This window comes from Taudactylus pleione, unplaced genomic scaffold (assembly GCF_031769625.1).
Source record: "Taudactylus pleione unplaced genomic scaffold, aTauple2 ptg000399l, whole genome shotgun sequence".
Classification (NCBI taxonomy): domain Eukaryota; kingdom Metazoa; phylum Chordata; class Amphibia; order Anura; family Myobatrachidae; genus Taudactylus; species Taudactylus pleione.
In genome coordinates this window covers 5,229,380-5,245,074 of record NW_028284801.1, presented here as the reverse complement: position 1 = coordinate 5,245,074, position 15,695 = coordinate 5,229,380, and the positions used below count along the sequence as shown (strand labels likewise).

Here is a 15,695-nt window from a genome sequence, read left to right as displayed (position 1 = left end):
CCACAATTTTTTTTTAGCCAAAAATATGGATTTTGTAATTTTTTTCTCCTGACCTAGGCTGGAGAAAAGTTTTCTCCAGTTTTGAGGCGAAAATCGGCTGTTTATTTCACCATCGTTGGCAAAATCAGCCGTCAGATAGGGCACGAAATCAGCCGATCTGATGGCCTTTTTCGACAGAGACGCCGAAATCGGTCAATTTCGCCTGTAATTGAATCCGGCCCTCAGTCACACACAGAAGTGTAGCATATCAAATTAATCAGCATAGTCTCCTGGTGTGTTATAGTCACATCACATTGCACATTTTTGGATGAAAAATATGCCTCACATTAGCAGAGTCGCACAGGACCTGGCTGTTCACTCACACCAGGCATCTCACACCACATGGTGTATTGAGGCTAGATGTATGAGGACACATCTGTATATCCCATTGTTTTCCCAGAGTCCACCAATGGTTACCGGAGAAATACGTACTAGCATATATTTTACCAGGGGTCTGTGAATTTCTTTACTTACGTGAAAGGTTTTTCCCCAGAAGTTAGAGCCTTTTGTGGTGCAATTACAATAGCAGGAGGCAAAGTTTCTTTACGCCCATCTCGTGTACAGTAGTAGTTATTAGCAAACTTGTGACTCGGGCCCACTGGAAGAATTGGAGGTAGTTGAGTCCTGAAAGTAAATTATAATTATTAATAAGTGATCACAGCACTTATTTCATCAAACACCAACAAAAAATGCGAGTTTATATTGTAAATGATGCTAGACTTTACGGTAAACACCTTTGACTGCTTTACTAAAATGCAGTGGCTTGCAAAAGTATTCAACTCCTCAAAAGTCAACAAATTTGTCTGTATTACAAATTACACTTCGATTGTTCCAGCCAGTATTTGTATTGCGAACCAGTAGGCTCTGAGAGAAAATGTTCAAACTCATATTTCATTACTTGTCTGCAAATTAAAATAAGATGAAAAATGCTGCTTGCATAACTATTCCTTCCCTGTGCTGTGGAAGCTCCGAAATTACATGAATGAAAAATATGGCCCTAACAATTGGCTTGCAGTCAGTCTCTACCTGTTTATCATTAAAAAAGGTCAGCTTTTAATAAAAGACCCCCCACCCCCAATTCTTATAGTATGGGTCATATTGTGAATCCAAAGAAAAGCTGTAAAAATACAGAATTATGGTATAACATACCTTGGATAATTATTTTTCTTCGAGGTCCATAGGGTCCACAGGATCTACCTTCGGGCATGTAGTTGGATTGCTTCCAATGCACCAAACAGCAAAGCTTTGGAGCTCCCAGCATGCACTGGTTCTCATTCCTATATACCCCGCCCTCAGCCACAGGCATTCAGTTTGTAACCAAGCCTAACGGCAAGAGACTGAGGGGGTCATTCAGACCCGGTCGTTAGTGCCGATGCGCTCGGACAGGGTCGATGGCTCCCCACAGAGCATGCGCATGACGGCGCCGTCGTGCGCATGCGTGAGACCCGCTACGACCGGCGGGTCTCGATCCAAAGGGGGCGAGCTGTCGATGTTGATTGACAGCTCGCCCCGTTTGGAAGGCGGGCCGGGGGGGTGGCAGCCCAAACGGGGGCGTTCCCATGGGAACGCCTACCGTTTGGGGGCGGCCCCACTGACATCACTAGTGATGTCAGTGGAGAGCTTCCGGCTCAGACAGAGCCGAAAGCTCTCCGGGGCTTACGACAAGGGAGACCCTACTCTAGGGTCTCGTCGTAAGCCCCGATGGTTGCGATGGTCTTGACCATCGCGACCATCACCTGAGGCGGTCGTAAGGCTGTGGATGTTAACCCACAGCCTTACCACCGCAAAGGAGGACGTCTTGAAAATTCAAGAGGTCCTCCCCTCATTCAGACCAACCGCACGCTCTGTGCGACCGGCTCTGAATGAGGTCCTGAGAGTGGAGAAGGAAGAAAAATTGCATAAGAAACACAACAAACGAAGAGGGAATCTGTGAAAAAAGGCTGAAGAACAAATCTCAACTGAGGCCAGGTGTGTCAGGGTGGGTGCCCTGTGGACCTCGAAGAAAAATAATTATCCATGGTATGTTATACCATAATTCTGTATTTCCTCTTCGGGTTCCATAGGGTCCATAGGATCTACCTTGGGGATATCCTGCGCAGAGAGGAGAATCCGCCGCCCAAATGAAGAATCCTGGGAGGCAAACGTATCAAAAGCATAGAATTTGATAAACGTAGTAACCGAAGACCAAGTGGCTGCCTTGCAAAGCTGTTCAGCAGAGGCGCCATGTCTTACCGCCCACAATGGTCCAACAGACCGAGTGGAATGTGCGGTCACCTTGATAGGAACAGGGAGACCAGCCTGTGTATACACGTGAGAAATAGCCAGCGAGCCAACGTCTGTTTGTTTGCTGGCCAACCTCTTTTGTGAAATCCATATAGCACAAACAGAGAATCTGATTTCCTGACGGGACTACAATTTCCTCATTTATATGGAAACGGAAAACCACCTTTGGGAGGTAGCCTGCCTTGGTACGGAGGACCGTTCTATTTGGATGAAAGATCAAATATGGAGAGCAACATGACAGTGCTGCCAAGTCAGAAACCCTGCAATCTGAAGAGACAGTGAGAAGAAAAAGGTGTCTTCGCAGTCACCCATCTCAAGTCCACCTTATCCAAGGGTTCAAAGGGATGCGACTGCAGTGCCCTGAGAACCAAAGACAAATCCCACTGTGCCACCGGTGGGAGAAATGGAGGTTGCAGCCGCAAAACCCCCTGTAAGAATGTTCTAACATCCGGCAGAGGAGCAATCTTGCGCCTGAACCAAACTGTCAAAGCCGAAACTTGGACTCTCAAGGTAGCCAGGCGAAGACCTAAGTCTAATCCAGCCATATTTTCTGTGGGAACACCAAAGAAAAAACGACCGCCAAATTCTGTGATAGATGCGGGCAGAAGCAGGCTTCCTTGCTCTCAGCATCGTCTGAATCACAGAAGCAGAGAAACCCCTGGCCTTTAAGATGGACGACTCAAGAGCCATGACGTCAAAGCCATCCGAGGTAAATCCTGGTAAAGAAAGGGACCCTGAATTAGCAAATCCTGTCTTAGAGACAGTGGCAGTGGACTGTCTACAGACAGACGTGTGACATCGGAGGACCAATGCCTCCTGGGCCAGGCAGGGGCTATTAGTATTTTCCTGCCTCCCCTCCTGCTTGAATTTTCTGACGACTCTTGAAAGGAGGGAGATTGGAGGAAACAGTTATGCCAACCTGAAGTTCCATCTCAACGCCATAGCGTCCACAAAGGCGGCTGAGGGGTCCCTTGTTCTGGACCTGTACCTGGGGACCTTGTGGTTGTGACGTGATGCCATGAGATCTACGTCCGGTAACCCCCACCTGTCCACCAGGAGTTGAAACACCTCCGAATGAAGAGCCCATTCTCTGGCGTGCATGTCCTGGCGTCTTAGGAAGTCCGCCTCCCGGTTGAGAACACCTGGGTAAAATATTGATGAGATTGTTCTAAGATGGCCCTCTGCCCACAGCAGAATTTTTGCCACTTCCCTCATGGCTGCCGGACTTCGTGTGCCTCCTTGATGATATAGGCCACTGCTGTCGCATTGTCGGACTGAACCTCGACAGGTCTGCCCTGAAGAAGGTCCTGCGCCAGATTGAGTGCTCTGTGCACTGCTCGAAGCTCCAATATATTTACTGGAAGGTGACTTTCCTGGACCGTCCACCTTCCCTGAAAGGTGTGATGACCCGTCACTGCTCCCCATCCTCGCAGACTTGCATCTGTGGTGAGGAGTACCCATTCCGGGATCCATAACAGTCGACCCTTGTCTAAATGAGTCGTCTCCAGCCACCAAACAAGGGAAAACCGAACCTCTGGCGAGATGCGAATCATCTGATGCTTTATCCGATGATACTGGCCATCCACAGCTGTAGACCTGGAGTGGAACTGGGCATAGGCCACCATGTCGAATGTGGCTACCATGGAGCACAGTATCTGCATAGCCAAGTGAACTGACACTGTTTGCTTGCAAAGTAGATTGCGCACACGAGACTGTAGTGCTACAATCTTGTCCTCTGGAGGAAGAATCCTCTGTACCAGAGAGTCCAGCAGCGCCTCCAAGTGCACCATCTGCTGAGTTGGAGAAAGAAAATACTTTTTCCAATTGATCACCCAGCCGTGCTCCTGTAGGCAGACAATGGTCATCCGTAGATGACATTGTAACATCTCCTGAGACTGTGCCAATATCAGGAGGTAGTATAGATATGGCAGTATCCTGAGTCCTTGTTTTCTGAGACAAGCCATCATGACTGCCATTATCTTGGTAAATACCGGATGGGCTGTGGCCAGACCGAATGGTAGAGCCTGGAATTGATAATGTTGCTGATCTACCGCAAACCTGGGAAAGGCCTGGTGGGATCTTGCAATCGGGACATGCAGATATGCATCTTGTATGTCCAGTGAGACTATGAAGTCTCCATGCTCCATCGCCGACATAATTGACCGTAGAGTTTCCATACGGAATTTGGGCACATGGATGAATCTGTTGAGAGACTTCAGACTCAGGATAGGGGTGTGAGACCCATTGGGTTTTTGAATCAAAATTACATTTGAGTAATAACCCCTTCCCTGTTGCGTCACAGGAACGGGGACTATGACTCCTGACCTCAAGAGTGCCCCAATAGACTCCCAGCAGGCCGAAGCTCTGTCCGGGTCTGCAGGAAGATTTGTAGCAACAAACCTCTGAGCCCCCAATCCTGACATCCTCCAAGGAAAGGCCCGTTCCATCAGACAGTAGGCTTACCATCTGGCTTGGCAGCCGGGCGTTTAGTAGACCAAGGTTTCTTGGGCTGCGGTTTCCTGTGGGACTGACTCTGTCTGGCCGAGGACTGTTTCTTTGTCCTACTATGTGGACAAAAGGACAGAGATGACGACTGCCTCCTAGAGGTAGACGTAGATGGCAATTCAGCAGACTTCGGTGTTGCCAAAGAAGTCATTATGTCATCCAATCCTGGCCCAAACAGTACCTTCCTTGCAAAAGGCAAAGATTCCAGAGCCTTCTTAGACCCTGCGTCTGCCTTCTAGGTCTTTAGCCAAAGGGTTCTTCGGGCTGCAATCGAGTTAGCCGAGACCCTAGAAGCCAGGGCGCCTGCATCAATTCCCGCTTCCCGCATATAATAGCTGCTTCCCGCATCCGACCGAGAAGGGACTGCTGCTCCCTCGTTGGATCAACTATAGTATCCTCCAGAGATTTTGTCTAGTAACAGCTCCATATAGAGAAAACATTTCAAGTGATTATCCAGTTTTCTATCCGTAATCTCTTTTAAAGAGGATGCTGCAGGAATGGGCAACGTAGCGCTCCCGATTAATCCTGTCACAAGAACATCTATCGTTGGGAGAATTTCCCATTTATTACACACTCCTGGTGCAAATGGATACCGAGCGGTTATATTCCTTGTGGAATGAAAATGCTTACTAGGAGTATCCCATGCTTCAGACATGAGATGAGATTCGACAGATGCCCAGACTGAGGGAAATAATCCTTTGTCACCGCCTGATGCCTAAAGATTGGCCCCTTAGATGCCACCGACACCTCCTCTTCCTCCATACTGAGGACAGACCTGACCGCTCTTACTAGAGAGGGAACAACCACCAGGGACTGATGGTCCTCTTTCACAGAGACAGATCCAGAACTCTGAGTATCAGAGTCTGATGAGGAGGTTGAGTCAGACTCGTGAGGCAACACATGACGAGAACCTCTTTATGCCCCTGCTTTTTTACTACCACCGGCCTATCTACCTGCGGAGAGGCTGAAGATGGCAGTACACTCTGACTAGAGTGATCAGGCAAATTACCCCAACAGGGATTCATTGGGGTCATACACATAGGATGATGCACATGCTGTGCGTACCCCATAGCATGAGGCGCTACAGCAGCTGGAGCACGTACATCCGTGGCCTTGCCTATTAAATAGGCATGACAATGTATAAATGGTACAAGGTATACAATATAAATGCAATGTGACTTTGTATCAATGAGACACCCCACACATCTTCAGAGGGATGAGGAGAAACACAGAGATATGTTGTACCTGACAGTTTTGAAAAATAGGCAGTGTAAACACAGCAGCTAGCTTACAGTCACATACAATGCATAATACGATATTTGCTAAAGCAATATGGACCCTGGATCAACTGACCAGCCCCGAAGGGGTAATGGTAGGATATAGAGTGCGCTATATGCCAAACCCAAGGGAGAGGTATATAGAGAGACAGACCAAACCTCTGAGACCAACTGCTTCAGTGCACGGACCAGCGCTAAACTGCGCACGTCTCACACACGAGGTGGTCAATTATAGCAAGCCAGACGCTGGAATCCGTAACCGGAAGTTTTTTGTCTAGGGGGAGAAGCGGCCGGGGGAGCGGGCTGCGATATTGACGGGTACGCTGACCTCACGGCAGTAAGACGTTGACTAATGCGCTCTAGTGCATCTTACCACCCATCCCCGGCGACAGACGATATGGCCCTGGCCGCCTTAGTGAGGACACATTACACGAGGCCTTCACCTTCAGCCGCCTCCGATGCGTCTCAACACTGGAGGCGGGGGACTGCTTTGCACACAATTCCCCGAGAGGAATCTCTTACCTGCCATCTCTGTGACCCGACCGCAGTCCCGGGCCTCAGTGAAAGCCGCTAGCCAAGCCACGCTGAGGCCTGCCGAGAAACTCAGGGCGTATAGCGGTGCTGGTGTTTCGGCATCGGCGGAGGTAGAAGGAGTCGCGGTGCAAGCGTCTTTCACGGTGCCTGGTACCGCTAAACTCTGAAGTTCAAAAAAAAACTTAAGGTAACACATAAAAAAAAAAAAAGCCCAGGACTGCCTAGCATTCCCGCTGTTTTAACAGGTGCATCTTTCCGCGTACCAAACAAAAAAAACTGAATGCCTGTGGCTGGGGGCGGGGTATATAGGGAGGACCAGTGAATGCTGGGAGCCTCAAAGCTTTGCTGTTTGGTGCTTTGGATGCGACTACATACCCCACGGTAGATCCTGTGGACCCTATGGAACCCGAAGAAGAAATGAACAATGAGCATTGTAAGAAAAATGGGATTTTGGTACTTACCGGTAAATCCTTTTCTCTGATTCCACAGGGGACACTGGAGGTGCTTACGCTGGGGTATAGAGGCGTGGATAACTGGAGCTGGCACTTTACATAATTAAGAAGTGTGAAGCTCCTCCCCCTCTATCCCCCATCAGCCCTCAGTTTAGAAAATGAAGACAGAGAGGAGATGGAGAACAGCAGGAGTGAAAAGGAGAGAAGATCACACAACAACATATGAAACTAACTGATCAGGCAGGCAAAGAGTGCTGAGGTGGGCGTCCAGTGTCCCCTGTGGAATCAGAGAAAAGGATTTACCGGTAAGTACCAAAATCCCATTTTCTCTTTCATCCACTAGGGGCCACTGGAGGTGCTTACGCTGGGGACGTCCCAAAGTTTACCCCACGGGTGGGAGCGCTCTGAGGAACCTGCAGAACAATGCAGCCAAAACTTGATGCAGAAGCCGCATCAACTCGTAAAACGTTAGAAAGGGTGAACAGATAACCAAGTGTCCGTATGGCACAATTGTAAGTGGAGGCACACCTCCCAGGTGCCCACGACACACCCACAGAACATGTGGAAAGAGTCGAATGGACACAGGATGCTGACGATCATAAGCCTGACGGATAGTCAGTCTGATCCAACGAGCCAATGTCTGTTTGGCTGCTTGTCAACTGCTCCGAACAGCATCATAGAGGACAAAAACCGACTCGGACTAGCGGAGGACCCAATCCGAGCAACATAGATGCGGCAAGCTCAAACCACATCAAGAGTAGAGGAAACACCCGAGTCCTCTATCAAAAAAGGCACCACAATAGGCTGGTTTATGTGGAAAGCCGACACCGACATAGGAAGGAAAACGGCTACCGTCCTGAGTTCCGCCCCATCAACATGAAAAGACAAGGTAAGGCAGCTTATAGGACAGAGCCTCCAATTCCGGAACTCTGCGAGCCAAAGCCAGGAGGAGGACAGTCTTCCCAGACAAATACTAATACCAACCTCCTAAATAGGTTCCAAGATGGAAAACTGAAGATATAAAAGTACCAAATTTAAGTCCCAGGGAGCTGTAAGTGGTACAAAAAAGGTGGCTGCACACTCAAAACTTCCTGAAGAACGTCAGCACGACAGGTATGGGGGCCAACTTGCGTTGAAAGAAAATGGAACAAGCAGAAAAAAAACCAAAAAAAAAAACCTGCACCTTTAAAAATCCCAAAGCGCAGGCCCGACTCTAATCCGGTTTGGAGAAAAACAGGAAAACCGGAAGTCCTAGACAGAAGGTCTTGACCTATACACCGGTTATAGAAGAATGCCAGGTACGATGATAATGTGCAGCCAAAACCAGGTTCCTGTCGTGAAGCCTATATAGGATAACCGAGTCTGGGATGCTTCCGTGTCTTAAGATATCAGTTTCAAGAGCCACCCCATAAACACAATTGCGCTAATCTGGGGTGTATGAAAAAGACCCTGAAGCAGAATACCCAGGCGAAAAGGAAGAGGTCATGGGACATCTGCTAGGAGGGACCAAAGATCCGAGAACCAACTTCTCTGAGGCCAGTTTGTAGCCCCAAGAAAGTTTAAGGCCGACTTGAGTTTCTACCTATTTAGATGAAGAATTATAGGGATCGGAGAAAACAAGTAAATGTCATAGTTCGACGGAACTGTGAGAGTGTGTCAACAGCCTTCGCCTGCGGGTCCCTAGTACTTGACATGTATGCTGGGAGCTCAGGATTCAAACTAGATGCCATGAAGTCCACTTGAGAACGATCTCATTGATGTACTAATGCATGGAACACGTCTGGGTGAAGCTTCCATGCTCTAGGATGGCTATCCTGGCTACAGAATTACTGACTGACTCACAGCCCGCCGGGAAATCTGAGAGACTTCCCACATGGCTATGTGACTTGAGTTTCTCCCTGGAGGTTGATGTAAGTGACGGCCGTCGCGTTTCTGACTGAACTCTTACCGGAATAGGCCTTAGCAACTGTGCTGCTTCTAACAGAGCACTGTGAGTTCTAACCCACTTATGGGCCACTGTCTTTCTTGTGTGGACCATTGACCCTGAAATGATAGTAGAGGATGACTGCTCTCATTCTTGGAGACTGGCGTCCGTTGTCACTATTATCCAATTCCATACTCCGAATGGGATTGTACCCACCAGAGGGGAGCTACCCTGGTGGCCTGAGCCAAACGGATTAGTCGATGTAGATTCAGGTGAGATCCTGACCCGTGATAGCAGGACTGGTTAGAACACTCGGAATTGGAATCGTCCGAATTGTAGTGTCTTGAAAGCAACTACCATCTTCCACAAGAGACGCAGACAAAGAAGCAAGGACACCCTCTTCAGTCTAAGGACTAGCTGAACCAGCAGCCGGATATCCCAAGCTTTGTCATCCGGAAGGAAAATCCTGTGTAATACCGTATACCGGATCATCCCCATAAACTGGAGTCTCTGGCCGGACTGAGATTGGATTTCTTGAAATTGATTATCCAACCGTTAGTATTAAAGTATAATATGACAGAGAAGTGTAAGAGAAGAGATTCCGATGGAACCTTGATTAACAGGTCGTCCAAATAAGGAATTATGTTCACTCCTGACGACCAAAGTGTGCACCGGTCTTGGAAGTATTCCAAAACCAGGTCAATGCATAGAGCAAGCTCTTCTTCCATCTTCCTGTTCAAACAATCCATTTAATATATGGCACCCAGACAGGGGCCGTATGAGATATTAAACTGATAAGAACAGATACTACCTTTGATCTTAGCCAAAAGGCCGAGAAGCGATCTTGCAAGGTTGCGAACATCCAAGGAAATTAGGAACTCCTCTGGTTCCAAGCTCGCAATGACAGACTGAAGTGACTCCATATTGAAACTATACATAGTCAGATACATTTAAGGATCTCAGGGTTAAGATGGGCCTGTCTGATTCATCCGACTTGGGCACCACAAAGAGGTTTGAGTAAAACCTCCCACCTCGTTGATACACTGGAACCGGAACTAGCCCCGTCTAAATGTGTAGAGACTGGATACCGTCCCGCAGAATCCTGGCCCTGTGTGAATGTCTGTTAGCGAGCTCTCACTGCAGGAGATCCAAAGTGGGACGGAAGACCGTCATGCCGCCTGTTTCTTAGCTAGATTCTATTCCTGTCACCATGCAGCTGTATGTGGCCAATCTCTACCTCTGTCACCCCTTGCTTGCGTGGGAGCAACTTGGCTCTACCACGAAAGGGCAGTGGCGCATGAAAAGAATGAAATGAGGGTCCAGTGTAAGTTCTCCTGGGAGAACCAGAGAGCTCTGCGGACAGAAATAGCAGAAGCGGATATCCGAGTACTGATCTGATTGATCTCCCTGGAAGCCTCGTCCAGGAACACTGCAGACTCACGGATGTGTTCTGCCAGTAGACGTAACTCAGAGCTCCTCCCCCTCTGGACTATAATCATCTGCCCAGCAAGTTGCAGCTTTGTTAACCCAGGCGCTAACAATTGTAGGCCTAAATTGAGCTACCGCTGCAGTATGTATAAATAGATTGTAGAGTTGTTTCCAACTTACAATCAGGAAGGCCCTTAAGTAACTTAGCCCCGGAACAGGAAGCGTAGTTTTCTTAAAAAGACGAGAAACAGACGCCTAAACATGAGGCAGTGTTTCCCACTTTTCCAACCTGGGTGATGGAAATAGCCGGATGGGCAGCGACGCCTCCTATCCGTCCGTTTTCAGGCCACTGAAAACTGTTTCTGAAGCTGCGGGAACGAAAAAAAAATAAAAAAAATAGCCGACCGCTTTGGACGGTTTTCAAATGTATCAGGTAGATTAAGGAGCTGCCTAACCGCCAGAATCATGGGTTCCACCACCGTAGAGGTGGATTGTAAATCTTAAGGTGCAGTACCATTCCAAAAGTTCTTCCAATTCACCTTTCGTATCCTCATATGTGAGGAGTTCCTCGTCCGACTACTCTGGCTGGAGTACGGTCGTAAGAGGATGTTTTTCAATAGGTTTCTGGTAGGCAGTGGAACGTATAGTAGCAGCGGCACCTATAACCAGTACCAGGCTGTGTAGAGATTTGTTAACCCTGCTATCCAGGGAGGTTGAGACCTATGAGCCTTAGCCAACTCTGACGATAAGTCCGCCATAACTCCTACCATGTCAACGGCCCATGGAGGAGTAGGTGAGGCAGAGATAGCCGCGGTAGGGTCTATTACTAAAGTGGGGAGAACATACAAACTCCACACTGATACAGCCATGGTCGTGAACCGCACCCACGACCCCAGCACTATGAAGCAGCATTATAATTTAAAACATTTTTTTCCAGTAGGTTTCTCTCACTTGAGCTTAATGAGGAGCCAGGCTTAGTTTGTTATTACATTTAGAACAAACAAACATCTACTGTGAAGCTTTAATGCTGGGCATACACTGCCAGATAAAATGTCCGTCAGACCGACAGACATTTTATCTGGCTGGCTGCCAGCCGCAGATGTCCGCAGCATACACTGTGAGAGAAATCTCACAGTGTATAGCCCGACATCCGCGCTCCACCCCCAGGGGAGGAGACATTTCCCTGCTCCTTCCGTAGGAAGGAACACAGGAAATGTCTGTCTGTCGGCCGCGCTGGGCATACACTGCCCGATGCGGCCGACAGTTTCCCGGGTAAATATCGCATCGGACGGGCATGCTGGACAATCCAGCATGCCCGACCGAGCAATATTTAACCCTCGGTCGCCCGCATACACGCTGCAATTATCGCGCGATCCGCCGATATCGGGCAGATCGTCCCGATAATTGCAGAGTGTATGGCCAGCATAAGTCTGCCTCATTTATACACACACTGTTCACACATACACATAGTAACATCGTGGATAAAACAGAATGCTAATGTTGGGAACAGGGGAGGTTCACAGATTAGATCCCCCTGCTCACTATACATTCAGATGCTGGAAGCAGGAGCCTTCTGTATAATCAACTGCACCCTACCTATAAGGGAGAGATGCAGGCAATAAATAACTCCGGCAGACACGCTGTTTGTGACAGCTCTGTGCCGCTTAGATCAGAGAGAGAGTGCGCGCTGCTCCTCCCTGGTTCAGCTCCAAGGGAGAGATGCAGGCATTAAATAACCCGGCAGACACGCTGTTTGTTACAGCTCTGTGCCGCTTATAACAGAGAGAGAGAGAGAGCCCGCGCTGTTGTAGCTCCGCCCCCTTTTTCAAAGCCTCATGCTCCCAACATGGCTTCTGCCGTTACTCTATGTCAGCCCCGTTCGCACTGACCACAGGAACTGAGGGTTGTGGCTGGGAGCAGCACTGAGCGTCATGTGTAACACAGCCTCATAGTAAAAGCGCTGGGCAGCGGGGTGGGAGCTGGGGGATGCGCAGGTACATACTCACTGCGCTCCCCTGGAGGTCTCTCTCGGCAGCTTGTCAGCACTCTCCTCCAGTGACACTATTGTGCCACAGCAGATCTTCTTGCTGAGAGATGTGCTGTTTGGCGGTAAGGAGCTGTCAGTTGCTTTTAGCATAAACACTGTGCACTCCTTCCTGATCGCTAAAGATCAGGTCGCCAGGTACCCGGACCCCACCTTTAGAGAGGTGGCGAAGGATACCGAATAAGTGTAAAAGATGCATTAAAAATAAATAACCTAAATAAAATAAAATCAAATGTATTGCTGGAGCACAGCATGTAGTGACCAGCTCCAAGGGCACATTTTCTAAACTGGGGGCTGATGGGGGATAGAGGGGGAGGAGCTTCACACTTCTGAATTATTTAAAGTGCCAGCTCCAGATATCCACGCCTCTATACCCCAGCGTAAGCACCTCTAGTGTCCCCTAGTGGATGAAAGAGAAATTAAAGTTATATACCTGCACAATAAAGGCTACAAAATAACTCTCAAAACTCAGCATCAGAGCAAGATGGAGACTTGTGAGGGTAGCCACAGAGAGGCCAACTAATACTTTGAAGGAACTATAGAGTCCAGTGGCTGAGACTGGAGTGACATGCACCAATCAACCATATCAAGAGCTCTGCATACAACTGGCCTGTATGGCATTGTAGCTAGAAAGAATGCATTACAAAGGAAAAAAACACATCAAAGCTCACGTAGAGTTTTCCAGAAAGCATCAGATTGACAGAGCTAAAATGTTAGATGTGGTTTTGTAGTCAGATGAGACAGTATTGGAGCTTCCTGGCTCCAATTCGAAACACTGTTGGGCATATTTTTACAATGCTCTGTTGTAATGGGGTGGTGGTGAGATATTATTGTGTAAATTCGCATAGTGAAAATAAATATTAACACAGGCTCCAATTAAAGTCCATTCCAGCAACAATTTTATAGCAAACTAATAGCTACTACTATCACTTTGCTTCCGGGTACAGACCCATCGACCTTAATGTGCATGAATTGCCATCAGACTGCCCATGTGCTAGTACGAAAGGGGATCCAAAGGATATTAACAACCAGTTTTTCACACATTCGTCATCTTTACCTTCAAAATATTGCTAAAAAATGCTTTTTATTCTTATCTACTCTCTCACCAAGACTACTGTACCCTCCTACCTGGCATTACCCTTGATAATGTCTCCCCCCTACAAGATATCTTTTTAATAATTTTTTTACAATATAAGGGTTTTTTAACAAGCATTTTACTTTAAGGTTCACATTTTTATTTCCTGATTTCACTGCACAACAATGAAAATGTTTCCGATATGAAAACAGTTACTTCTAATTGATTTCAGCATGCAAAGAATGAATATGACATTTAAAACTCTGTTAGCTCTGAGTTCCGAGATATAGCCTATTTATGACGATGTAGGGGTATTCCTAGTGAAGTGGGCAGAATGGAGAGAATCTTACCAGCAATCTGCGTTCCGCGCAGAGGGGATGGGGCCTAATGACCCAATTAAATGAATCAGTTATTTGTCCCCTCCCCTATTCAAATGTATGTGATTCACGGGATTACCCACACAAGATAACTGTGGTGCACTGAGTGACAAGCATAGTGAGCGATTCCACCAAGACATTTCAGCAATGGAACAAAGATATCAGGGCAGGTGAATCACTACTGTTGGACAGTGACAAGAGATGCCCCAGAAGAGGCGTACAAGCGACAAGCAAAGAGAAAGCACCCCCATGAATAGGCCACTATATTAGATAGTACTTTCGTATGCTGTATGTTTGTTTCGTATGCTGTATGTTTGTTTCGTATGCTGTATGTTTGTTTCGTATGCTGTATGTTTGTTTCGTATGCTGTGTGTTTGTTTCGTATGCTGTGTGTTTGTTTCGTTTTGTGTTCTTATTTGTGATTGATTGAATTAAAACAACTGTTATTTATTTTCTATCAAAAAATATCAGATTATTTTAAAATAGCTTTTCACTATGACTATATTACTAATGTACATACAGTATAGTGCAAGTAGTGTAGCTCAAAAAATAGAGCTAGTAAAAACATTCTGAAATCATTTTAGTTTTTCTTGACCTCAAATTAGTAATGTATGACTATTTTTTAGAAAGGAAACAAATTAAAAGTATTAATTTGTTGTACAGTGTTTTTAGTGAATGTTTTCCAGCTGGAAGCAAGGCAAAAACCATGGTAAAATGCTTACAGAGTTACAGGTTCATATATAGTATGACATAGAGGAAGAGAGTTATACAAATAGCAGCACATAAGATAAGTTAGTTACAGAATCTACCCAGTGGCAGAAAGCATCAAAGCAAAGCAAATTGTGGCATGCATGTGATAGATGGGTACTATAAAGCACGTCTCCCCTGCATCCATCTCCATTGTCAATTCATGGGCCTCCTTAAGTTTGCTGGAGGTGAGACAATAACAACTGACAGACTGTAGAAATCTGCATCTTTGATGTATGACTAGGACAACACAGTGACTCTAAAAGAGAATTCAGCGGGGCATTTCCCAACCGAGCAGTGCAGAGTAGAAATTACAAAGCTGCAAATATTGGAAAGAAGTTGTGTGCAGGAGGGAAAGATTGAAAAAAGTCTAGTGAACTCAAAGAATGACCGGAATGGGGCTAGATCAAGTGGAAGGAGAACATTATGATTTGTCCCATTACAGTATAAAAGGGTTTATGGTCTAATCCAGATGAGAAGGCCGGATTATTTCATAGCAAGACCATGATGATGCTTACAGTGGAGATCATATTTCCTTGGCAGTGTGGCAACCATAGTAAACTATATGGCAAGTAGAGTGTAAGGGCATCTGCTTTTATCATGGTACACTCTCTGTGGTGTGGAAGGGAGTACCGTAGGACACATTGAGTTAGATATGTGGCATAATGTGTTATCAACTTTGGGATGCATGTACCGCCAGAGTGATTACTCTCTAAGACTGTCATTTGAACTCTCGGACTCGTTAGCCATATGAAGTTCATAAGAGACCTTTGAAGATTTCTAAGAATTTTTATCGGAATAGGGATAGGAAGAGTTTGCCAAAGATAAAGAAGTCTAGGGAGGAAATTACTTTTATTAGCAGATGTGCGACTTATCAAACTTATCACTTTAAAGTAATAAGTTAAAGAGACCCAAGAGCATAGAAACAAAGGGGCCCATACATTTTTTGTAGTATACAGCCGGGTACCATTAGGTTCCCAAGCCCATGAATGCTGCAACTGTTTGACTGC

The 15,695-nt window shown here is 46.8% G+C and overlaps 1 protein-coding gene and 1 non-coding gene across 2 annotated transcripts in view; both read right to left on the bottom strand.

The window, feature by feature from the left end:
* The window catches only part of NDUFA7 (NADH:ubiquinone oxidoreductase subunit A7), an 82,307-nt gene that overhangs the window by 27,564 nt on the left and 39,048 nt on the right, over window positions 1–15,695 (bottom strand). Inside the window, exon 3 of the mRNA XM_088446491.1 lies at window positions 514–663. Within this exon, the coding sequence (XP_088302617.1) occupies window positions 514–663 (150 nt within the window). The remainder of the gene's footprint in view (window positions 1–513; window positions 664–15,695) is intronic.
* Window positions 9,676–9,857, bottom strand: LOC148506647 (U2 spliceosomal RNA). Its single transcript, XR_015869767.1, has one exon. It is a non-coding gene; the product is annotated as a U2 spliceosomal RNA (small nuclear RNA).